The 26,974-nt window shown below is 39.7% G+C and overlaps 1 protein-coding gene across 3 annotated transcripts in view; it reads right to left on the reverse strand.

The window, feature by feature from the left end:
* Positions 1-21,252, reverse strand: part of GABRA4 (gamma-aminobutyric acid type A receptor subunit alpha4) — a 39,053-nt gene extending 17,801 nt beyond the window's left edge. The window contains exons 1-8 of one of the 3 annotated variants that reach the window (XM_074903820.1): positions 21,069-21,252; positions 20,763-20,881; positions 11,379-11,446; positions 8,717-8,937; positions 8,532-8,614; positions 6,599-6,742; positions 5,072-5,224; positions 1,496-1,755 (exon numbers count right to left, since the gene is read on the reverse strand). In XM_074903820.1, the coding sequence (XP_074759921.1) occupies positions 1,496-1,755; positions 5,072-5,224; positions 6,599-6,742; positions 8,532-8,614; positions 8,717-8,937; positions 11,379-11,446; positions 20,763-20,881; positions 21,069-21,097 (1,077 nt within the window). In that variant the 5' untranslated portion in view covers positions 21,098-21,252. Of the gene's footprint in view, positions 1-1,495; positions 1,756-5,071; positions 5,225-6,598; positions 6,743-8,531; positions 8,615-8,716; positions 8,938-11,378; positions 11,447-20,762; positions 20,882-21,006 lie in introns of all 3 variants that reach the window. The other 2 variants (XM_074903819.1, XM_074903822.1) reach the window with 2 other exon arrangements.
* Between the last annotated feature and the right edge of the window lie 5,722 nt (positions 21,253-26,974).

Consider the following 26,974-nt stretch of genomic DNA (forward strand, 5'->3'; position numbering starts at 1 on the left):
ATTTTCCTGTGGACCCAGGTAAAACCTGACTATCACCAAAAGCAGTATTTATTAACACTCCCCAGGAGTGCCTGAGACACAATACTGAACTGCATGCCGTACAATCAAGAAGCTTAGCATAAACTAATGGCACTAATATCTCTATGTACAGAGTAAACTACACGCTACTATAAACATACTTTTTCTTGTTGCCTTCTCTTACTAGCAGCCAACAGACTTCCAAGTAACAAACTCTTCATGAGCACATCTATCCTTCTAAGCAGAAATGGGAGCTAAACAGAACACACAGCCAGGAGATTGAAAACAGTTACGAGCTACAGTACAACAGCAAGGAAGAGGAAGAAAAATGGAAGTGGGTGGACAGCAGCTGAGCAGTGTAGCAAATGGAAGGGGCGGGAAGGCAAAAGAGAGCAGATGAATAAGGAAGGAGACAAATGAGATGTGAAAAGAGACAGAAGACAAAATTACCAACAGTTAGTCTAAAACAGTGGTTCTTAAATCATGGCTCAGCCAAAGGAAATTACAGTCAGCCTGAGAGGAAGAGTAAATTACAATGCTGCTGTCAGTGCCTTACTTCTGGAATGGCGTTGCCAAGAGTCAGCCATGGCTGGGAATTACTGGCCCACTGCATGGCCAGTGCAAGTACTTTGTTAGCCAGGTGTCTCATGAAAAGGAATGATGCAGTGGAGAGTATGAATATGGGAATGGAAAAAGGGAGAAAAGGAGAATCACTGGTGAGCTCAACTGGAAATGAGGTCGAGCCTTTATTAACACACTAGGGTGGGTAGCTACCACACAAGTCACCTTAACCTGAAGTACTACGAAAGCTGGAAAGTATTTTGTTAAACAGAGCCCCAAAATCTTTTCAGGAGTTGAGATGAGCTCCCGTGCAAAGCTATACAAATTACAAAAAAACTAAATCTATGGTGGACACAAAGGTTTCAACCAGCATTCTTCAAAAATTCCTGAAATTGTAACTGATGAAGAAAGAAAACTCTAGAAAGGCAATACATGCAATGAAAGAAGAATTGTGATGTCTAGGGAAGTGCTCCAAAGCACAACTGCAATGCTTTAGCTTATTTTAATTAATTAAGGACATTAGCCATGTAAAATAACATGCTGCCCTTATAATCTGTAATATCTTGATCTGCATAATCAGTCCAATAAGAATCAATGTGCAAAAGGAAAGAAAGTTTCCTAGAGATACCCATCCTAACTGACCTTCACACCAAAACACAACTAAATACAGAATAGACTGCTGGTATTGATGGACACAACCTCCTCCTCTCCCTCAGTTAATCCAATAATGCAAGTAATAATTGAATCATATTTTACAGGTTTTTATCATTGAATATAGAGTAGCATTAGCCTTCCACTAGGCTGACTTACACTGCATTGTAAAGTCAGAGAGAACCTGGGAGAAAGTTATAGGCCTGTTTTTACCAAAAAACACTACCAAAAAGACAGAAAATGTTTGTATAAGCTGAAAACGTACCATGAGTGTCTCTTCTGTACTTCTTTCTCTTTGTACTGGAGCAACTGGAAATTCAAGAAGGGATTTTACCGTCTTCCTTTTGGCTTTTTCCATTTGAATATTAGTAAAATAGTTGACAGCAGCAAACTCAATAAGAGCAGAGAACACAAAGGCAAAGCAGACCGCGATGAACCAGTCCATGGCAGTAGCATAGGATACTTTTGGCAGTGAATGTCTTGCACTGATGCTCAGTGTCGTCATTGTCAACACTGTCGTTATTCCTTCAAAGAAATAAAGCAAAAGCACTGCTGAATCTGAGTAAAACAAAGTGAGAATAGGTAATCAGCTTCAAACAAAGACTTTTAAATTACTTAGGAGTCTCTGTTGTTTGTGAATAGTATATTAGATTTAAGTTACAGCAACCATCATGTATCTATGAGCAGCTATGCACACAGAACAATTAACCACTTTTTAAAGATGACATGGAAAGCCATGACTTCAGCAGATCATCTGAAGTTCACATGAATAAGATGTGGAAGCCTTCATTTCATGTTTTTTTCATATCAAGTTCATTAGAATTTCTTACAAGTAGTTTTTTTCTAAACATTTGAACATAATTTACGTTGTTAAATAGGGGAGTGCTCCTCAGACTTCAACAAAACCATGATTTTTCCTGTAATGGGTTCAGAATGCTACCTATTAAGTCTGTGTCTGTTCCTCTGATCCCACTTGTAATCCAGGTGCCATTAAGTCATGGTGCTAAGGAAAACTAGAATATTATGTTAACAACTCTGTTAATTAAGAAACCATTACTTTATCATTTAAACCCTTCTGCTACTGGTCAACCGATGAAATATAATTAGAATTTCATCTTCTTAAACAACAACTTTTTAATTAAAGTGCACAAGCATGAACACTGAACTCAAAAGATAATCACTTCATGGTAACACTTCAAATGCAAATACATGCTATATAAAACCAAGGTATGGGGTCTTTTTTTCCTTTTTCATCCAAAATATCCTATATCATACAAATGTAAAATACCAAGTACATAGGGAACACTGCAGAAGTCCTACCACAATAATCTCAAGGAAGACTGACTACAAACAGAGATGCTTTTACTCTTATGAAAAGAACACTGAACCCATTTTAATTCAAAATTAAATGGATATGCTCAGGAGAATTCAAAATAATTAAGAGCATGTTTTCCAACAGAATCCTCACATCTCCTATTCCCTAAATGGTAGTATGCCATCTGGGTAATCCAGTATCAAAAAATTTCACCTAGACACTGCCAGACAGAGAACTGGACACAATGAAACCAGCCCCTCCCATTGGTGAAGAAGAAGAAAAAAAAAAAAAAAGAAAAAAAAAAAAGAAAAAAGAGTAATAGCTAGTTCATGAAAGCACAAAGAATATCTCAGAGCAAACTCCTCAACAGGATAAAAACACAGACGTAAGCTCGCAAAACCATCTTCAGTGGGAAGGTGTTGAAAAACACACCACTGAAAATGTTGAAGTCTGAGAAAAATAATAAATATGAAAAGTTATTTTTTTCCTGGAAGAGGCCCATCCCTGCTTAGCCCTACCCTTCCTGAGTCCACTTCAGCAAATAGTTTGAATAGTCTTTCTAAAGACATTTGTTTAATAGATACAAGAATAGGGTGAAGTGACTTGAATGACCAACCATCCCCCAAATACAAGGATGAGAGGGGAGGCCATGAAATTATTATGGTTTATGGCCATAGTCTTTATTAGATTTCCCCCTATTTAATCATTCTTCTGGGAGACCTACAGTTGCCACTGCAACTGCTCTTGGATACGTGCCACAGGGATTTACAGAGCAGGGAATTAAGTTCTGGTAAAAAAATATATATACACAGGAACTGTAATTATCCAGATCTAAATACTTGCAAGCTTCTTATATAAATGCTCATAACCATATAAAAATATATTGGCTATTTGAATATAAAAATTAATGTTTAAAACCTGTTTTAAAATTACTACTGTCTTTCCTCTAGGAAACAGCAATCTCCCACAATCACCAGATTCAGACGTCTGAAGCTCTGACTGCAGAAATCACAACCTAACATACCTTAGTTCCTTGTGTATCCTTCCTCTGTCACCTTCGCCACATTCTCCCTAATCATACAGTGTCCAATGGAAAGGTCTTTTGGCTAGTCTCTTCTGACAGTTCCTCTAGAAAGCTGGTACCATAGCGAGTATTCTGGCTTCATTCCTATCTCTTGCCTGCAACATTTCTATCTTCTGTTAAGAAAACCTTTAGAACATAGGGTCCCTTGTTGGAATTTATCAGAAAACTAAAAAGATACTTTTAACTTAAGCCACTTGCTTTCAAAGGCATTTAAAAGACTTTAACTTAGTGGGTGTCCAAACTTTATTATTGTTTTCAGTTTCACATGTGGCTATAACAACACCTATTACATCTATCACTATAATTTGTACAGTTTCAATTACCACATTTTGTCTATGAATACATATTCTACCTTTCCAGTTCATAGTAACAGTCCCTTCAAAAAGTACCATTATTCAACATCACTGCAAAGGCATGTGAAGCGATATATTAGTTTGCCTAATGTAATGCCTGAGTTCAGAGCTAGTGGAGTTCTTATTAGGTTTACAGGTTGTTTCTCCTATAACTAATCATTAACCTTGTCTACTTTATTATACTAAACAGTGTTCTGACTCCACTTACATGTATGAATGGGCTATCACGTAGAGACGTTAATTCCTATCACACTTGCCAGCATCTAGCTATCTATAGAAAGGCTTTTTGTAGAACATTCTCTTCCTGATTAGTCCTGCTTTAGACTACAGTACATTATAAAGTCAAGACATTGCTCTATAAAGACTGCTTTTAAAAATGTTTTTATCCTACTTGTTAGGAATTGTATTTCCACTTAATTACTTATGCTTCATCTTCCACAGAAGCTTTTTTGGTTTTTATTTTCAGAGTTCACTGTAGCATCTCATTCAAGCTGTATTTTGATAAGGGCAATTTTAATATCTTGCGATCATTTTTATTTTTGAATTCATTTTCATAATGGCAATGGTGGAAAGGAGATAAAAGCTCTAAACACAAAATTACGGTATCAGGATCTAAGCCTTACTCATAGCAAGCTTCCCCTGATGACACAGGTACCTCATAAGAAGACATCTGTGTATCTTGCACACTCCCAATCAAATTATTTTAAAAGTATTTTACAAAGTGTGAGTTCAAGTAATTACACTGCTGTCCACCAGAGGATAAAACTGGTCTGGATGTAGACTAAGGACTTGACAGTATTATTCATAGGTAGGTCTTTCCAATTTGCGCCCCCAGGTAGGTAGAATCCTCAGAGATGTACACCCATTTGGCACAAGCAACCTTGCAACGTTCAGGTTATGTACTTCAAGTTTCTCTTCAGATCACAAGGATTCACATAAAAACATTCTTCAGACATTGATAGCAAAATTTAATCTGAATTTGCATTATTCCTTTGTTTCTGCACTAGAATGGAGACAGTATACCCCCAATGCACTGGTGAAGGTCATTAAAAGAGGAAGTACATGAAAAAAGTGAAAAAAAGTAATTACCAAACACAGTTCTAGCTGGAACAGATTCCTTATTTATCCAAAATGAAACTTGAGAAAGGATCACGGTCATAATGCATGGGATATAGGTCTGAATCATAAAATAACCCATTTTCCGTCTGAGGTGGAAGTAAACCGTCATAACAATATATTCACCTAGGGAAAAAAAAAAAAAAAATCTGACTGTGCATAAAATTTGTGTTGAAGAATAACTGTTTCAGGCTATCAACTAAGATTGTTTAAGATGATGCTATTCAAATCACTTAATGTGTATAGAAAGATATGTTCCTTAGAGATAAGAATGAATGAAAGTTTTAAACAAAAAAACTTGGAAGTAGGAGGTCCCTACAGTGCCATTCAGCAGCTGTTATCAAAAAATACTGTAAATGTAAGATGTAATCCAGCATGAGCCATACAGTAGAAACATGATTTTTAAAATTCTTTTGGCAGCTGTTGAAGAAAAATCCCAAGACACAATCTATCTCCCATAGTATCCATAACATTGTCGTATCTAACTGCCAAATAAAACAGTAATAACAATGATGCACATTAAGTGTTATGGAAGCATCTCAGCTTTTTACTAGGTTTATATGTCACTACCACTATGATAACAAAACAAATGCAAAAATCATTAACAAGAATTAAAAATACTGTCAGTATTATCTCAAATGTTATCATTCATATTAACAAAAAAAAATTGCAGCCTTACCATAAACTGAATAAATTATTTAAATAAAGCACTACAGAATGAGCATTTTAGGGACAGTAAGGGAATTCTGTTGTTAACTCATAATAATATGCTGGTAAGTAAATTTCTAGTGTATTTCAAAATGCTGTTTTATCTTTGAGAAAAATATCCATAGAGTAGTACCTCAAATGTATTTCCTTTATCTGTTTCATTTTGCCCATCTCACAACACACAAACTTGCTGACGCTTAGGAAATGATTCCAAATTTTAAAAATATGCTTGTTTATCACCACACTGCTCATCAGTGATACTTCACTCATTTCGGATGCCTGTAGTTGCCATTTGCCTTATTTCTTACAGCACAAATCAGCAGAAGTATCTATTGTGACTAATGCATTTGTGCCTATCCTTATCTGACTAGAGGGTTTTTATGGCTTTAATAACCCATTCTGTATGCTGTACTTCTATCCCGAGCTGTTTACACCACCAAACAAAGGAAGTCTTTTGCACATAATGTGGATACAGTGCTGAGAAATTACTTCCTCACCCAGGCATCCTCTTGACTCTTCAAACTGCATTTTAAGCAGTGATTAAATACTCGTTTTGTCCCTTGGAGTAATGATCTCATTCTAGCTTTCTGAAAGACCATCGCAATCTACTGTAATGAATCTGTAAATGTAAATCTGAAGGACAGAAACGTAATTCAGGTTTATGCTCTCAGCCCTTAATATATACCCTATGACATTCAGTAGAGCACCTTACAGGAAGGAAGAAAAAAGCCTTGGGCAATGTTACAGGGTTAGTTTGACCTCAAGTTGATTTTTTTCTGATGAGATTCCTACCTGTAATAGATTTAATGGTTTCAGTGGATACTGTATGCCCAAGCAGGTCATACTGAACTAAACTGGAAGACTCCTCAGGAACTTCCACTGACTTCTCAGGTCCTTTTGTCCAGGTATAAATCATTTCACTCTTTGGATAAGCATCTACAACAGAGCATCAGTTTGCATAAATAGGAAACTTCTTCTCACACGTTACTAAGAGCCCAATCCAAACCTACTGAAACCGAACAGGAAGCTTCACACTAACCACTTTAGAAGATACCCTTCATGTTAAGTTACCCCCAAAAGCCACCCTCAGAGGAGAATAAATAGCAGCTAAGGTTGTATGTCAAGTGTCACACACAAATTCACTTCATATTTGAATGTGAAGTCTAAACATGAGTTCTTTCTGGATCAGCCCTTATTGGGCATGCAAAGTTTATCTTTAAACTTTAGAAATTTCTATCTAAAATTGTACTGATAAATTATACTAATTATAAAAAAGAGCATGTATAAGAATGATACATTTTGGAGACTGAGTGCACATTTCTTTACAGAAAAGAATGATGATATTAAAAACTATACTATACTAAAAACTTTATTACTTTAAATTTGTGTTTAAAGTATTTGCCAAAAAACGGAGCTCAGTAAAAAAAAAAAATCACAATAACCCAAAAGTATGCACACCCAAAGAAACATTTTACATTTAATACAAAAGATATAAAACTTAGGGCTAGCATTCAATCCCTACACAGCCCAAACTCCTGTTAAAATGAAATTAAATGTCTTGCATTTGAAATGGTTACATCTTATTTCAAGTTTCACTGAGGAAAATATCAGATTAGTGTCAAGCACAGTATCTGCTGGCTGGTGATTCTGCCTGAAGTAATATGCCTGTGGAGAAGCCCCCACTATTGAAGCTCCCCTATTGTACAGCTGATAACCAAAGCCAAATCTGGCATCACCAGGTCTCCAGTCTCATCATAATGGGGGTGAAAAACCTTATCAGAATAATGTCTTCAATATCCCACTTTTGGTTCACTACCCAGCTGTATAAGCTAAATTTATGCTGAGGAAAGACTGTGAGGAGCTTCCATCCATTTCTAACTTCAGAGTTCTGGGGTCAAGGAAAACAGATTAATGCCCAGCCACTGGCTACACTGGAGTGCACAGCAGAGAAGTCAGTGACCAAGGAGGCTTAGAAGAGTGACAAGATAGTTAATGGAGCGGACCAACCATCCCCAGATGGTCTCAGAGGTCTCTCCTGTGGATTCAAATCAGGAAATCATAACTACCTCCCTCAGTTGTTATGCAGTATGTCCCAAAATGTTCCTTCTAGCCAAAGTTTGGAGATTATCCAAAAAATCTATGTCTGGCTTCGATACAGAAAAGGAAAGTCACCTGCCGTAAGATTCCTCTCACCAGTCTAAAAGTTATTTATCTAGTCTAAACTTGCCATGCAGACTCACATTATAGGCCAGGAGACAGACAAATACAGCTACAGAACGAATCTCTGCACATAACCTACCTATCTTAGGACATCAAAATGCCTCCACTAACTATAAAGTCAAATAACCTGCTTCCCTGGTTGCCTTTTACCTGCCTGTTGTAAACTGAGATGGATCCCACCCTCTTTGTCTTCTCCAGAGAATCTCTCACCTCACTGAGTATCCAATTCCTCCCTAAGAACCAAGAAAAACTATGTATTTCAAGCAACTGTGTAGCCCGAATAGTGGGGTTTAACATAATAGCTGAATCACTGCCTGCTTTTCAATTCTCTGCCTGGATTTAATTTTTGAGGCCCTAAATAAAATTCCCAAGGAACTTAACAGGAGTTTTGTCTGCATAAGGATTGTGTATCAAGACTAATATTTAGAAAGTTTAGTAATTGCTCAAAATCTACTTCTACAATTTAAATTCTGTAGTTACAAGAAATTTCATAATTGCAACTTACAACTCCCAAATTTGAGAGGACAAGCATGACCATCCATGGGAAAATCCACTAATCTCATGGGACACTCTGCACTTATTGTAAGCCTATAATGGAACAAATTAAATAGTCTCTGTTTGCCATTTTGTCTAGGCAGTATAACTTTTGCATACAGTAATTGTAAGAAGCCAAACAAACACATTGGATACCTCATTGTGTACAGGATGGTGCCATTTCTCATTATTCTGAAGAGTTTATTTGGGGCTGTCATATTATGTGCAACAGACTTTTTCCCATTCCTGAAGAAAGTGTCAGGGGTCCACACCTTTGAAACCATCAAGTTGTTAAGTCTTAAAATTTCAATAGGGCCATCATATTTTAATCTTTTGTCTACCCATGTCTGACGGAAGAAGACATCCATTGTATATTCCTGTATTAAATTGCAGAAAAACAAAGATCACATTTGCATGTGTGTTTCCTGTAAAAAAAAGAAATCCCTCAGGAGTAAAGAAATCAGTAGTAAAGAAAATACTAAGTCCACTACACAAACATATTTCCACCAATTAAATTGTGTTGTGTACTTCTTAATAGCTTAATTTCCCACATTAGTCATATCAATAAATCACTACACATATTTAATCATTAAGGAATAATTAATCTAATTAGGTTGCAGGAAGCAGGCAACTAAATTAGTAGTCAAGCATGCAACTGGAAACAAAATGATCTCTGACAATAAGTGTCAACAGATTTTTAAAGAAAAGATATCTATGGATTTTCTGCTGCTGGCTAAATTAAAAATACCAGGACAAACAATTACTTCCACTTTCAAAGTTAGAAAATAAATTTTAATTTCAACTCATGGAAAGTAAGCTTTTACCTGAGAAAAACTAAATATTTCCTTTGCCATGTGACAAAACATGGGTAATAAATTATATACAGACTTGCACATACACACGTTTGTTTTAACTATGTAACTATCCCATTAGCTTCCCATATGTAACTATCCCATTAACAAGAGCCATTAAGATGCTCCACAGAAAACATGCAAACAACAACTGCAGAACTGCAGACACAGGCACATCATGAGAAACAGTAAGTGAATAAATGGACAAATGAATGCATTTCTCATCTTGGGAAGTAAAGCATTTCACAAAAACAGCATCATGTGGAACCGAAAAATGGAACACAGAAAACTTTGAGTCCTTTCTAACCTACAGTTGTGATTTTGTTGTCAAGCCAATGTTTTCTGATTTTATTTCAAACTCTTCTGCATAACGTTACCATTGAAACTACCTGTATGACCATATCAATTCTCACTGGCAAGGAGGCATGCCTACTAGTGTAGTGCATCTTAGAATTACATCTGTCTTTTCCATGGGTCCATCCTCCACTACTGTTTATAGTTAATCTATGAAAAGTCTTTTTTCTTGCTGGTGATGTCATAGCTCATAAGTAGCAGTTTCTGTTAATAGCTTCTAAGTGACAGATTTTCTAATACAAGATTTCAACAGTTTTCATTACACTGGGTACCAACTTGCTCTAAACAGACCACCTGATCATCCCCTGTACTGAGACTGTATCACACTTTGCTGTTTCAGTGAGTTTTATGAGTGAAGCCACATTCAGATTACATTGGGTTACTAATGGATACATTAACTAAAAATTATTCCAAAACCAGTTCCTGGATCCCTGAATAGCCTCCTAATTAATCCTTAAGGATGAAAGGGGAAACATCTGCTGTAAAGTCTCCTTTTACCAGTTTCTTACCTACCTTCAGACCATGTTCTCACTCCTGCCTTCTTCAATATAACTAATAATTTCCTATGTGGCATCATGTCAAATGCTTCAGTGAAACCTGAGAGATGCCATGCAGCCCTCATTTCAGATTTGAGGCACACATTACTAGATATCCTTGAGACCAGAGTCTTGTACCCCTTGTCACACTGAACAGCATCATACTGTACATGGCAACCACTGAAGGGATAAGATGCATTTCAACATGAGATTGCTCTCATGAATGTAGCCCTTCAAAAAATATCTCGCTATCATCACATACCCTTCCACATGATAGAACCAAATCAGGTGCACCACAAAGTGCATGACAGCACTGTATGGGAAGAAAGCTACTACCCTGAAACTGCCCTTCCCTTAAAGAAATTCAGTTCAGCAAATATGGCTGTGTTACTCCCATGGGATTTCTTGGATTTCTTTATAAAAAGATAAACAATTGTATGATTTAAGGGTATACCACTGGATTATAGAAGTTGATGAGAGTTTTGCTGGATTTGACATCAAATGAACGCAGATGCTGTTCAGGCACAAGTAACAGTACGTGCGAATGTAACATTTCTCTTCTGTGACTATTTCATGCATGTCACTTTGACATTCAGTTTCTGCAGACACTTATGAAAACACCTATCAGTCAAACATTTGCTGAAAGTGATGCTAAAAGGGGCACAAAGATCAGCAAAGGGCATTAATCTGAAATGAAAACATCAACAAATACTTGTGAAATTATGTCATTATTATTCACCTGAGAATAACACAAGTTTCAGAAAGGAAAAGCAATTTCAAAGATATTATACATTTGCCCCACAGTAGACTTAGATGCTCCCTGCAAGGTCTGATTCTGCCTCTATACCATGAAAGTCTGTTTTAAATCTTATTAATTCCTTAAACCAGCCAAAAACCAGTGAAAGTGTGACCAGAATCAGGCCTGATGTATCTAATTATAACCTGTAAATTAAGCTGTTACTAATCTTGCCTACTTTGCATGATTGACAGAACAGTACAGATGAAGCATCCACTCCTTACTGCAGTTAATGGTTTCTCAGAACCAGGAAATGGCATTTTAATCCCAGAAATACATACCATTTCTACATCAGAAACTGGTCCAAAACTGGTGACATATATATCTGTTTTGACTTCAGTAACAGGACCTAATGTATGAAAAGGAAGTGAGCAAGAAAATTTGAATTTTGCAGGTCAACAATTCCCATAAATGATCCTGGTGTGTGAACAGTTATCTCTCTGAGGGTTCTGCAGATGAGCAAGAGCAAAATGCAAACACAGGTCATTTCAAATAAATCTCCAATATCAAGTACTGCTCAATTACCTTTACCACGTAAGTAAATCAAAAGCAGCATTTCCATGCAAATCCCCATTTAGAAAATCAATGTTGACTCAACGGGTAAGAAAACAAATGTCAAAAAATTAAAAGGCTCACAGAAAACATCATTCTAATTAACACCAAGCACTGAATTCAGGAAATCCACATTCCCCAAGGCATTTATTACTAACATATGGTTCTACTAGGAATAATTGGACGACAGATATTTGCATGCCATGCACTGGGCAATTTAGTACTGCAGGATCACGAACTGCATCCATACCCTGAGATGTACTTCAGTGCTTTAATACTAACAATCAAAATAAAAGTTGGATATCTAAGCATTTTTCAGGGTCCGAACCTAGGTCCACATGCTACCACAAAGCCTAGCTTGAAAAAAATAGTGATACTTTGGACACTGTTAAAAACAGTGCACTGAGAAGAGGTCTTGCATTCTCACAGCTGGGTGCAGCGTAGCAACTATCAGAGAAAGCAGTTTTGTTTTAATGTGTCATTTATTTTACTACAGGACAAAACATCTTGACATTTCAGATGGGCATTCACTCTACAGTACACACTACAGTTCCCCTTAAACCAAAGAACACAGCCACTAACTGATTTCACTGGGATTTAGGTCTGTTCCCAGTGTAAAAGGCTAGAAAGCTGCTAATCATTACCAGTTATTACGATGATTCTGTGATCAAAGCATTAGCTAATGGTTTTCATTCAGGTAATTAACTTGCATCATAAATTTAAAAAAAACCCACAATCTACTGATAGGTCTTACCAAACAGTATCTGCTTGAAAAAAATATATGGTCTACAAAATCACAATCACAGTTTCTAAACTCCTATAACTCGTCTTTCTAAAGAGGGTAAGTGGCTTGAGTTTGTTAATTCGGGCTTTATCACAGTATTTGCAATCTAAAAATGAAAGGAGGAAAGACTTAAGATTGTTAGCTGAAGAAGAATATGTCCCTCTTGGAAAGAAAAAAAAAAAAATTAAAGATCACTGTTCACAGATGCCACTTCGAAACAAATGTTAAAAGGAGAACAAGAAGCAAGAAACTGGAAAACAGGAAACCTCTACTTCTTGCACCTAGAACAAGTGTCAAACTGTGAACAAAAAGTAAAACAAAACCATGTAAAATTATTTCACTAAACCATTTGCAAGTTACGTAGAGAACATCTAAGAATTTTTCAGCTAAATGTCAAAAAAACTACTTTACTGGAAGTTAAAGGTTTCACAGAAAGACATTTTTCAACATAAAATCTAAAGAAAATTCACCCTACAACAGTCAGTAGCTCAGCGGTCCCTGTAAAGTTGGATAGTTTGGCATGTCTGTCTTGAAGAGGTTTTAAGAAGAAACTCCCAAGTTCCAGATAACATGCTTTCATACCATGCTGTTTGTTTTGCAATGGGTTGCTCTCTAAACAGGTCCAATGAAGGCTGCTCCCCTTTCTACAAATCACAAAGTGTTCATCAGGTCAGGGAAATCCACAAGTGGTCAGACCACTCATTCTACTGACACCATAGTCCAATGACATTTCCTGAATATAATTCTTTCTTGAGAGCAGAAGAGCTCCAGGAGATTGGAAAAACTCATACTAGAAATGTCTTCCAGTATCTTGACAGCTATGTGAAGTGTTAGAAAATAGGACAGAAAAGCCCAATCACACTTGTGCATAGAAATAGAAGAGACACAATTGTATCTGACCTCCCATAATCTCATGACTTTAATTTATCTAGGCTTGGTTGAAATATGTAAATATCTATTTCACCTGAATTTGAAATGTTTCTGAAATCAAAGTTCAACAGAAATGAAAAAGTCATTTTCCCATGTAGCTCTAATAAGAAAGTGCAGGAATTAGTCTCCATTACTCAGTAATACGGGTATACTTAGTATTGTACTCAGTTCCTGAATCCCTTTCAGGATTTATTTGTTAGTTTTAAGAAACCAAATAGGAATATTCCTCAGAAAACCCCAAACCTTTTACTGCTTTCCTCTGGCGGTACCTTCTTTCCTTTAGCTCACAGAACACTGTAATTTTATAATCATATCAAATTGAGCAAAGGGACAGATTTTTCCCACAGGCATGAGCTGCTTTCCCTTCAGGCACTGATTTCTTGTGTTCTAGTAAATGATTATGGCTTCGTGGGCAATAAGCATTCAGATGCTTTTTGCAAGGTTGGTTTTTGGGTTTTTTTTAAGTTTCTCAAAAAGAAGGGGAAAGCCAAGACAAAGAAGCTAATCTCCAAATCAGCAAGCCTATGCCTTAATGCTATTAAAAAATCCTATAGCAGCCATGCAGGACAAAAACTTTGCTTGACTTCACTCTTTGGTAACTGCTATTCTGCTCTCAGACCTTTATTTAACAGTAGGACCCATGAGAAAGAAGGAAGCAGGAATTTCAGACAATGAAGCCACAAAATAAGGTTGAAACTAAAGTTTACTTTCGGTTGTTTGCCCAACATGATGGCAGCAGTGACAAAACAAAGGTTAAAATTGCATTTTAGGCCACTAGAAAATAGCAGATGAATGAAGATAATAGAAATATTTCAGTTATTCAGCTAGTACTGACATGCAAATCCTTGCTTTGCATCCAAAGCCTTGGCCAAACAGTAAAATGTTTGGTAGGAGTGAAGACAGCAGCAAGACACAGCAAAGCTGATTATCTCCTTAATGCTTGTTCTCCAATTACAGCCCCGTCGTGCTCCACGTCTTCCACCTACATTGTCAGTTCACAACTGTTAAGGCCAAATCTTGGATTTTCTAGCACAACCCAGTACTTAATGCCAACCCAGAGGTATCTATGGCGACACCAAAAATCTATCTCTTATTCTTCTTGATCTAGAAGAAAACATAACTCCAGTTGGTAACAATAGCAGGGCTACAAATAGTGAGTCATGCTTCATTTAAAAAAAACCCCAACACTATTATTAATCGTGGGAATTCCTGTCAACGAGTAGGTGATCTGTAGTCACCTAACCTACTTTTATTGGCGATTTAAGCTGTCCTCCAAAATGAACGTGTTGCACCACTTAACTCAGGCTCTGCAAACAGAAGATTCTGTTAGAATCCTTAATGCTCTATTACTGAAAATAAAATGCAGCAAGATGAAAGAAGGCCAATTAACTTTAAATATGACCATTTGGGCTTATCCCTCAATGGATGTTCAGAAAGTATCTATCCACCATAAACCTTCAGAAATGTTGAAGAACTATTTATAACATACTGGTGTGTATTTTTATGTCAATGAAATAGGAGGAGAGTCCTACACACTGCAGTGGGAACAGTTAAGTCTGAATCACTGCTTGCAAGATAATATACTTTAAAGAAGCTCAGGCAGGATTAAAAGCAACCCCTGCAAAAGCCAGAATAGTTCAGTGTTAGATAGAGATGTTACATGTGGGCTGAAGAAGCGATGCCAGGCCCTAACCCTGTGAAGAGGAACATAAGACAGCTCTCCCATGCATTTTATGCCAACATATGGGTTGAACTGCAGCAGAGCTCCCAGTGAAAGACTTTGGGCTCCATTATCGCAGCGTCTCCATAGGCAACTGTCACTGCAGAGATTTCTACTGTATGTAAACAGTCAAATCCTGCACAGGCTTTCTGTATAGTGCAGATTTTGCCATCAAGAGTCACACAACCCACCAGGAACATTAGCAAACAAGTCTGTACAAAGGTTTCAGCATACAAAGTACAATTTAAATGCTAAGTGCAGTTATTACTGCTATTATGAGATCATTCCCAGGACACATAAACTACTTGAAATGATATTACATCAGTTCCTACAGTTACATCTAGGAAAAAAAAAAAACAGTTGCTACAGTTTTGGGATTTTTAAATATAACTACATGTGAAAGATTTGGTGCTTTCTCTTTCCAAATTCCTGCTGCCTGAATAGGGTTGGTACCTTTTAAGTGAAGGAAAAAAAAAAAAAAAGCTATCATATAAAGCATGTTCTCATTTCATTCTATCAGAAAGAACAGCTGAGGACACCTGCTATATGTTAAGATTTCTGCTAGGAAGCCTGAAAAACTAGGTAGGGTAATGTAAAAAAAAAAACAAACCAACATGTAATTCAAACACGTGGGCTACATTCTCTTCCAAAAGACAAATACAACAAATGCAGCAGCACACAATAACCTTTGTCTCTACATATGTTCATCCATCAGCATGTCTGAACCCTGAAAAGGGAAAAACATACCTCCAGAAATTAGACTACTGTTTCTTTGCCTGTTCATCAGCAGATAATCTCTGCTACAACAGCCAACAAGCTTGATACTGGTGCCAGTTTTCATGATGTGGACACCTGTCTACTAAGAACTGGACTAAGAATATCAGCTAATTTTATACAGGTCACTGAACAACAGACAGATGGTAATGACTTCAAGCATTACTAACCTGGGCCAAATTCAAATCAGTCAACTACAGGTATCTAACACCATATCCTGTTAAGCCTCTGAGTCATCTATTCTCACCAGCTGAGGAAGACTGGACAACTGCCTGAAAAAAAAATAATCAGCTTCACTTTACAATGCTCATTTCAAGTCCATTTGCAAACTAAAAAATAAAAATAAGTTACAATAGCCATTATGCTGAGCAATGGAACTCTGAAGGTATGCATGAGCTCCTAATAAGAACAGATAATCACGTAGATATTTTTATTTTCTCTCCAAAACCAGAAAACTGTCTTTGCTCTTCATATTTATTCTGTGTTTATTTTCTGACTAAAGTCACTCCTCCTGCACTAACGGGAAATGAAATTCTGCAGAAATGCTGTTCATCAGCTGAACGTTACACAGCCTAGAAGGGGCAGAGAAGCCCTCTCCTAGCCTTCTTAGGGGAGACAATAGCTAACATATATAATGCCACCAAGTACTAAGCTACACTTTCACAGGTATGATATGATGAGAAAGAATATTAAAAGAGGAAGAAAGGAAGAAGGAAATGAATGAACACAGTCCTGTTCCTTCTACTCATGAGACTGAGTACATGGCAACTTCCAAACAGAAAGCCACGGAGCTATCACCATTTCACTAGCTGACAGTAAGACAGCTCATGCCAGACTCTGCCTCACACAAACAGAACCCAAAAAGAGAGCTCACTCCAGCTTTCACTGACTGATGGGCAGCCACACTGTGAGCCAGTAAGATGCTGCCGGAGATAATGTCAGCTTGTTTAGAGCTAACATCAGCAAGTTTTGCAGTCAACCTAAGAGCCTTGAGCAGGAGGCAAGTCACATACCACCTCCTTTCTTTGGCCTGGCCATACAACTGGCCATTAAAAGGAAGACGCCAGGGATGAGATGTTCTCTAAAAGGCACAATTCATTAAAATTAGCAGACACATGGCAGCACACAGTGATGCTGCCCTCACCAGCTTCAGTCCCTTCATTCCTTCTTCCCTGAGTGCAGACTTAAGCATGGTGAGTTACTATATCAAGAAAGTTTCAAAGACACCATTATGTTTTTTAAAGTTACAATCCAACACAGATTTGAGCAGATCTTGCAGGCCCTTAGTTATGTCAAGAGTTTCTCAGGTAAAGCCTGAAACCATCCAAATGTTTAAAATGGCAAACCAGACCCAGGCCTTTTACTTCAAGTGAATAATGCTCCTTTCAAGAAGTCTCTGGACTTCTACTGTCACTGTGAAATAATCACAAGTAGAAAGATTACAAGGGGATTTTCAGAGAAAATCCAGCTTTTGTAGCTTTCTATAGTTTTCTTTTGCATCATAGACAAAATTTTTAAAAGCACATGAAAACTAGAGTCAGGGTATAACTAGAAATTCTTTTGCTTCAAAGTTTTACAGCTGAATCAAAATAGCACTGTGGTAATACTCCTCAAGTTCTCCAGCAGATAATGCTTTTAATTAATCACACTACAAGTGGCTTATGTAAACAACCTGTTCTTATAGAGTGGTTTTGACCAGGAAACACACGTGCATTACAAATTGTATACTGAAATTCAGGATAATGATATAATGGAGCAAACAGTGTGGAGAACAGAACTGACTTCAATTCTACCACATTATTTCCAAACATCATAAGCATTACTTTATTCACTAGTCCCTAAATACCTTCCCTCTACTGAAATTCAAAACTCTCACACATTTAAAGTCTTCTTGACAGCACTTGGATTTTGTTTTGATTTTTATTCTTTCTTATACAAAACTGTCCATTCTGGTTTGTTACATTAAATTTTTAGGTGAAATCTCTTTGCTTGTCTCTTGCTTCTTTAGATTCCTTCACATACACACAACCCCCTCCCCCAACTTAATGGGAACTTTAATAACCTTTTTCATAAACCCTTTAGGGTTTTTTTATTAGACTAACAAACCTTACAGTGCTTAGTGACAGCAACTTTTTAGGTTCTTTTTAATCCATTTAATAAAGTGAGTCTGTAATCCAAGGTATCAATCCAATGACATGGGGAACTCCATTCTTCTTTTAACCCTCAACATACGCCATGCTTCTGCACAAGAAGTACCAAGACAAGCTTTGACACACTCTGCTGGGTTTCAAAACCCTCCTGAGAGACCATTTCCACATCTGTAAGCATGCTCAGGCAATTTAACTTCTCCTCCATAACTACAAAAAATTATGCTAATTAATGATAGCATGGATAATTTGGATCCAGTTTTAGGAAATCTCAAAAATCTAATGTTTTCTACTTCACTCTGCATGCAAAAAATCTTCATGAGTTGTTATTTGTGGCAACTCTGGAAGACGCCAGCAAAATTAAGAATTTGGCTACCTCCCCAAGTCTGATTTTAAACATCATCTGCACCAGAATTAGAAAGGTTTTCATTAATTTGAAGTTTAAAATCAGCATCAGTCAGACCTCTATGCGGCCTTTTGTTCTTAAAATAAAACCTTCATTTCATTGCAAGTCACATGAAAACTAGATGGTGAATCAGCTTCAAGAATAAAACAAAAATAAATATTCTGCTATTCATCAGAAAGTGATGTAGCTTCAACATTACCAAAACGTACTATATTTTCCATCTCTAAATACTCCCATCCCCTCTGACATTTTGTCTGTTGTGCTATAAAACTAGTGAGTGACCCGCTTTTAAATTGCAAGTCCCATTTGTCATAAAGATTTATCAGAAAAAAAAAAAAAAGCTAAAAATATAGGGGAAACTTAATTTGGATAGTCTTTATTTTAGTAACTAAACTCAGAGTAATAACTGTGGATATGTCAAAAATTCAAATCTGCTCAATTGCAGAAATTTCTTGTGTTGGTTTTGGTTTGTTGGGTTTTTTGGGGGTGGGGGATTTTTTTTGGGGGGTGGGGGATTTTTTTTAAGTTGTTCTTGTCAAAACAAGTGAGGATAACTTTTGCTCTAAAGAGCTAGGGAGGCAGGCATAATTTTAAAACATAAAGCATTTTTTTCCCCCATGTATTACTCAGAAGTTCAAAACTCGAAGATGAATGAGGGGTTTAGATGTTACAAGGAAAGAAGAAGCAAGAAGCAATATAATAACCATTTTGTGAAATATTCACCCAGAAGCGTTTTGCCCAGGCTGAAATCTAGGAGTTTTTTCCTCCCTCTATCATTTACTTCAATATTGTCATGAAAGTTCAAGAAGATACAATGAACTTTTTCTCCTTGGTAGCATTTTGCTGAAAGTCTGGAACACTTACTGGGGAAAAAGATCTACTCTTGCAAAATATCCTGCAAAGGACTACTGTATTAAAATAAAAATTGACATAAACTGTATGTCATATTACATATTTAGTAGTTGTTTAATTTTGGAAATCTGATAATGCTCATAAAGCATCTTTGCTAGATGACTAATTAGTTGGCATTCAACCTAAAATGATGCCAAACATAGTACATCTCTTGTACACGTGCAGAAGTGTCTGTAACCTCTCTGTTCAAACTAAACTGCAAATGGCTACTGGTTCCCAGTAATTCCTCTGGGTGCTAATAAATTTAGCTTTCTTCTCACTTAATGTGTAAGCTAACTTACAGAAGGCCTCATTTATTCCATACACTCAAAATAATAATGAAGGATTAACAATGTTGTCCTTTAACAATCATGATCATGCATGTGAGCACTGTACATGGCATGTAGGGAATGTGCTGGCACACACGTCAGCATAGATAGATCTCATGTTTGAAGAAGGTACTTTCAGAAGAGGAAGAAAGTATTTCGCAACATAAACCTACGCAAGGATCTCATTCAACCCTGTATAGGAAGCACCCTATAAAACGCTCATTACAGCTTTGTGCGTCATAAGAAAGGCTGTAGCATTTCTTTTTACATTTTTTTTTTTTACTTATTTTCAGATCCGTATTTTTAATATCTTCATTCCAGATTACAAAATTAACTTCTATTTTGTCTGGTTCCTAATGATTTTTGGTTCCAAGTCCCTACACAGTAACATCAAAACCAATAAACAGAAAGTCTGGTTGCTTCTTCAGCAGCACAAAACTGCATCTTAACAGCCTGAGGCACAAAAGGGGCACAAAACCCCCACACGTGAAGGCAAATTCGAGACTCCTCCACTTCTATTTCCTATACAGCAATTAAGTCTACTACTTTGATTTAGGGACTGGTGTGCTCAAGCACCTGAGCTCTGGTTTTCCCCGACTAGTGGAACAGAACCCATCATAGCCCTGACCTCTTAGGCTGCTAAAAGCACGCTTGGTTCTCTAAGGACCCTATCCGTAGCATTTAGGGGTCAAAAACTGCCAAGAACCAGAAGAATTTGGATGTTAGACAGATCCCTCCATCCTCATGAAGCCAAGGCACACCAGTTTCAGGGCTTTTTCTGGTTTGGTTTGATTTTTTTTTTTTTTTTTTTTTTTTTCCTACCCAGCGCAACAGCAGCACCCGAGCCCAGGGTGTGGGCAGAGCAGCGAAGCGGGGGCTGAGCCCGGGACCGCCCCAGCGGGGCCCCCGCGGCCGGGGCTGCTCAGCCCCCCCTGAGCTTGCGGGGCCAGGCGCTGCCTCGCTGCCGGCCCTACCCTCCCCGGAGGGCTCGGACCCCGGGGCGGGGAGCTGGGGGAGACACACACGTTTTCGGTCGGTAACGAGTCGGTAGGAGCGGCGAGCACTGCGCCCCCCGCCCCTGCCCGGCGCCCCCCCATCTCCCCCCCACGCCGGCACCGAGCTGCCACCGTACCCCCGAATCCCGGTCGCAGCCGGTTGTCATAGCCATCCAGGAGGCTGTTCAGGATGCTGGTGAAATTCTCCGGCCACAATTTCTCCTCTTTTTTGCTCTGCCCGGGCGGCCCGGTGAGACTACGAGACAAAGGGGGAACGGGTGAGCGGAGCCGCCGGGACCCCGCGGGGGCAGCGGCACCGGCACTGGGACCGGCCGCCCCGGGCCCCCCGCTGCCGCCGCCGCCACCACCGGGGGTACTCACCACGTCGCCAGGCACAGGCAGTGCAGGAGGGCGATGGAGAGACCCGAGGACATGGCGATGGCTGGCTCCTTGGCAGAAACCATCTTTGCATGCCATACTTCACGCCTGGACACGTTAAACGCCTTGTCCGGGGCGGGGAGGGGGACGCGGGGCCCGGCGGGGGTGCGGCGGCGGCGGCAGCAGCAGCCCCCGGCGGCCCTACATGCGCGGCGCCCCGGTTGCCAGGCGCCCGGCACGGGCGGAGGAGAGGCGAGTTTCCCCGCACCGTTAACTCTCTCGGGGCAACAGGCGCCGGTGCCCGGCGCTCCCCCCCGCTCCCACCTCCGCCCCGCCCCGCCCGCGGCCCCGCGCTCCGCCCCGCTCTCCCCTCCCGGCCGCACCGTGGCAGAGGGCGGCCGCCGCCGTCGCAGCCCGCCCCGGGCGGCCGCCGGGGCGCGGAACCCGCCGGGGCGCAGAACCCGCCGGGCCGCTGCCTGCCGGCTGCCCGGGGCGCGGGGCGAGGTGCGGCGCCAGTGCGGGGCGGGCGCCGGGGCGGAGAGGGTGCCCGAGGGCGCCGTGGTGGTGACCGCGGCGGCGCAGCCCTCCGTCGTCCCGATCATCTCTGCACCCCAGGGGGGAACAAAACCAAGAGCCGGGCGGGCCGGGGGAAGGAGTAATTCCCCGCGAGGAGGGTTTGGGAGCAGGGGGGTCCCTCCGCCCCGGTGTAAGAGGACCGGGGGAGGGGGAGAGGAGGGGGAGAGGAGGGGGGAGAGGAGGGGGGAGAGGAGGGGAAAGAGAGCTTCAAGGTTAAAACGGAGCGCGCACTAAACGGACGGGAGCGAGTGGGTTATCCCGGGTTTCTAAAAGTAAAAATACCAGAATAAGGGAATGGTTTCACGTTATATCACTTTTTTTTTTTTTTTTTCCCCTTTTCATTCCTATAATTAGGAAACAAGATTTGGTGACCTAAATAATTTCCATTATGCAAGGTCCAAGGGATTCTGTAGCGATTACTGTAAAATCCACTCAGAAGTGTTGCTAGTCTGCCACAAGCTATTGGTATGGTTGGGTGGAGAAGGGGGAAAGAAAGAGAAGCGGGGGTGTCCCACGCACAATAGGTATTCACAATAAACTCCTTGTTTTGAGCAAGTGTGCTGCAGGGACAGTTGTTTAGGTTTGGGAACCAGTATGCATGTCAGTTTTAATGAGGACAGTGAAGTGCAGTGTGCAGGAGCACATAGAACAGGTATTGACACCAAAACTGCGGTACTGTTAATGCTGACATAAAAACGCTTCACTCCTGACTTGATACAGAATCTCCAAGGACTGAAATGCCCAATTTTTTCCAAAACTGCTATACACTTGAAATCTTCCTGATTGTACTTCAGAGCTTGTTCCAGCTATGGTGCCCTTTGCTGATTCCTTTGAAAAACAAAGTTGTGCTTGAAATCCCTTTAGATTGCTGATGCTGTTTATCTTTCAAAAAACTCTGTCTAGGCAGTCAGTTCTGGTTCCAATTTTAAAAGCCCCATTTAGGCCTCTGCAGATTACTAGCCTGCTTCCTGAGATTTTTGACAAGATCCTCACCTCCTGACCTCACAGGATCCTGATATGACTGCCTTACTGGAATGACAAATGCTCTGCCGGCACGCACGCTCCACACAGTATTTACAAGCCTGGACAATGTAGACAGTAGGATGTGACACCAAGGTCACTTGAGCTCCTGTGATGAGGCTCTGGGAGCAGCCTGTTTAATTCCACACACAGGTGAAAACTGGCATGCCAGCAGGAGTCCACTGCCCTGCCTCCATTAGCAAGCAATCTGATCAGGAACAACAGAACCATGGATCAGCAGCTCTTCAGGAGTCTAATTGCACCGTGTCAGGTAAGTTTGCCTGGCATAATCAGCCACTTTTGATCTCCTATAAAGTGATGTATTTTGTTTTTCCAGACCAGTCTTCTGCTATAGTGTGGACTGTCAATGGGATGCTTAGAACTGGCCTCCAGTAAAAGATTCTCTAGTTTATCTGTCCCTTGCAAAAAAAGTAATCCCTTGTTGTAGAATATTGAAAATATTTCTAACTGAGGTTATCTGATCTAGGGATACTTCAGAAAAATTTTGCTGGCAGAAGCCAAACTCACAAAACTAAAGCAAGGGCAATAGATGGTAATTGAGAACTGGGAAGAATCCTGCTGGCTGGTCACAGATACAGAGCAAACAACAACTCTACAGCACTGCCACTTCTAGCAGCTGCTGTGGAAGAAAGCCAACAACACCCTAGCAGAGCCAGGGACACCCTTGGCTTTAGATTGTTTTATTACTTTCTGCGTATGTATAGACACCTGTGCAAACTGAAATAGAAAAGTCAAGTGGTATTCACTAGTTATGATCTCCCCACATGAACGTCCTAAGAAATGTTATCACTCAACCCCCTCTCAAATCCATGCCTGGAATCATAAGGAACACAGATGCTGTAGGCCCAGTAGTTCTGCTACAGGTAGAAATCAAAGAAACTCACTCAGTTATCTCCCTTCCAGCAATTTTAGGAACTGAGCTGGTCTTTGAATAATTCCCCAGTTCTTTAGAACAAAGAAAGATATGATTGATACCTTTTGCCTCTACAGTATAGGTACTTCAGTAAAGGTAATATCAGGTTGAAAGATTTGTAGACATGCCATGCCAGAGCACCAGGCAAGAAATACTCACGACTTCTAAGAAGATGCTTATGGGTGGTTTTCTGAAGAAAAGGTAGACATAGTGCCCATCTGTCACACCCTCCCTGACACAGGTTGTGTTGCTGTAGGATCCGGGTGCCATCTGGGTGCATTTACTCCCTACAAGTGCTAAAACCAAATGAGAAATCACTTTCTCTAAATCCAAAAAATGAATTCTAACACTTCTCAGATTTATCTGTGGTTAATATCTCCCTTAGATCTAGCAATGACTATTGAGAACTCAGAAGATTATTACCAGAAACAGAGACTGTTGTCCTTGATATCTGTCTTATTTGTATATTGTGGAAACTTTTACAAAAGTAGGCTTGAAAGAAACATAAAACAGTTCAAAATAACAGTAAACAGTCCTGTAAGCCAGATATATCACCTCTGAGTACTTGTTTATACCTCCTGATATATGCATGGCCCTGGCAAATTTCAACGTTTTTTGAATTGCATCTTAAGAGATATTCTAGATTCTTTTGTAATGTATTTGTAGCATAGACACATACAGAAACTCCCAGGGTGCTGCTTTGTCATGAGCAAATGTATGCTAGATTTTAAAAATGCTTCTTCAAGTGGTCTTTGATCACTTCAAAGAATTTCTGGGTTGTATCATCTCTCTAAAAGAGCTTGATAACTCTGAGAAGGATTTAGTGGTCACAGGCTGGATTGATGGTCCCTAAAAATGTTTGCTGAATTCAGCATTTTCTCAGCTTCTCCAGCTTTTACCACCAATTCTTCCAAGATTTCTCAGAAGAAATCTCACCCATCGTGGACTATTGTAAGAAGGGGACTATTTTTGCCCAGCTCCATATGCTCAGAAAGCACTTGAAGATCTTAAATAGATTTTTTTTTAGTTTTGTTTTTTTGGGTTTTTTTTTACTGCCCCTCTGCTGATGTATCCTCCTAATGATTTTTGATGAAGCAGGCATTCTGGCCATGCCTCAAAAGCAGTTTTATCCAAAGCTATGGATCTTCAAGTATAGCTTGATCATTTTTTATTTATCACAACACACAGCAGAGCAGAAAACTTTTTCATCACTCTTCACATTTCTACTTTACCATCAAATTAAGTGGAAAGAAAAAGGAAGTCGGTACTTTTCTTGTGGAAGGCATTATCTGATCTTTCCAGGTTGGGTATTTCTGGTAAAATATAGGCTTCACCAACATTACAGGTTATATAGATAAATTACACGTTGCATCCTTTTCCCTGGAAGATTTCATTATTCAGATGATTTTGACCTGATTTAGTCCTGTCATCAAATGCATGAAGACAGCCAAGCTTATATGCAAAAGACTGGGAAACTCTTTAATGCCCAACTATATATTGTATAGTTAGAAGCCTCTGACACTTAGAAGAGGAGATAAAACTGGGGTCACTGCCAACCACCTAAATGTTTCTTTATCTGAATAGCTAAATCATTGATTTCTTGGTCTTTATACAGTTTCTGCCTATATCAATGGAGTTTCTTACAGTCTTGATCAAAAGGCTTGTCTTCACATACATCCTTTTTAAAAGTCAAGGATTGAATATCCATTCTTTGGAAAACGTATACCCCAATCCCATTTTTGGTAGGTGACCAAGAGAAGATATAGATACCTTTTCTGAACAGCTAACTAGATGGTCTTTCACTCACATCCTTGCACCTCCTTAAGAGTGCAAGGGATCTTTCACTCCCCTCCTCTGCTGCATCCACACACATTAAAGAGATCATGGGAACCTACAAAAAGCCCACATGTCCTTGACTTTATCAAGACTTTGATTTGGAGCTCACAAGAAGCCTGAACTACCTGTTCAGGGAAGAGTTTTCCATCAGTGGGGATGCCAGGATACTGCGGACCTTGATTCCACCTCTAGCGATGGGCTTATGTTTAAGGAGTCTGGATTTTGGGTCTATTGGTTGCAATTTAAGTTCTGCTCTGGGAGCAGTAAGATAGATACTTAAGCTCCTTCTGTTTCTTCTTCCAGTCCAGCCTTCCCTTCCCGCTGTAGTTCTTGTAGTTTTCTTTTCAGCTTCTTATTTCAGAATCTGATCACAAAGTTGTTACCTCCAGTTTTAAAAGGACCCCATTGCATTCATTATAGCAAACGTGTTACCAGATGCACTTCCTTCTCTCAAAAACCTACAGTCTAGGTCAGTAAGACTAACTAAGGATTGGACACAAGTACTATTATTTCTGTTTTGCCGGGAACTGAGATGCAAAAAGCTGACTTGGCAATGCAACACCATAACACCATGTAAGAAGTTTGCTGCAGAACAGGAGCTTAATTCCAGTCTGCGGTGTCCCAGGTCAGTTCTCTGATCACCACCTCAGCTGTGCTTTCAAAGCACAGTGTAAACTGTGTAAAACTGAACCTTTAGCTGTCCCAGGTTTGCTTCACTTCCATGGCTAGAACTCCTACAAAACTGCAGGAACTGATGCTGACATGCGTTTAGCCATGTATTTTTCCCTCTGACGTACAGTATTTACAAGACTGTTATGTAGTACCATGGTTATTTTAACACACATGTCCTTGATTACTTGGAATAAGGCTAGAAAATACTTTTGAGTACCAAATATATATATATACATACACATATATCTATATTGCTGTTATTGATTGCAATAGCATTTATGTGGATTCTTCTGGTGACTGACACATAGATGTTTAAGGAGGTAAACCGTGAGCTTCATATTTAAGAGGACCTCTACTCTACACACTGCAATGGAAATGTGTTTGTGGAAGCACTCACTGCAGGAACTGCCAATTTGGGGGCAAAAAGTGTTCTCAGAAAGAAAGCATTAGAGAATTCTTTATGCCTCCACCTCTTATTTCTCATCTAACCCTACAGCTTCCCCAGCACACACACTGATATGATCAGGCACGTCATTAACCCACGTCACATCTACAGCAGGAGCCTAGAGATGCAGGGGCCATCAGGGCAGGTCACAGTCCCCTCTCAGTGGCAGAGTGGGGAATATAGCAGATCTGATTTCTGTCTCTAAAATGAGCATCCCCAGAAAATACAATAAGAAGATACCCCCTTCATGCAGGGGGGAATAGAGATTTCTCTGAAAGCGGTACAAGGCTGTCTCTGTCTCATTGAGGTGAAGGACATGGCAGCCAGCATTGTGGGGAGGAATCTGGGAAACCTCTGCCCTGTACCCTGCCTTTCCCTGCCAGGACTGCCAAGTTTAATGCAAAATGTGTCAAAAAGTCTGGTTGCCCCGAGCAACGGTAGCAAACCTGCTATTGCTTTCAGAGGTGTCAGGCAGGGCAGAGAGAGGG

This window comes from Athene noctua, chromosome 4 (genome assembly GCF_965140245.1).
Source record: "Athene noctua chromosome 4, bAthNoc1.hap1.1, whole genome shotgun sequence".
NCBI classification, from domain to species: Eukaryota; Metazoa; Chordata; class Aves; order Strigiformes; family Strigidae; genus Athene; species Athene noctua.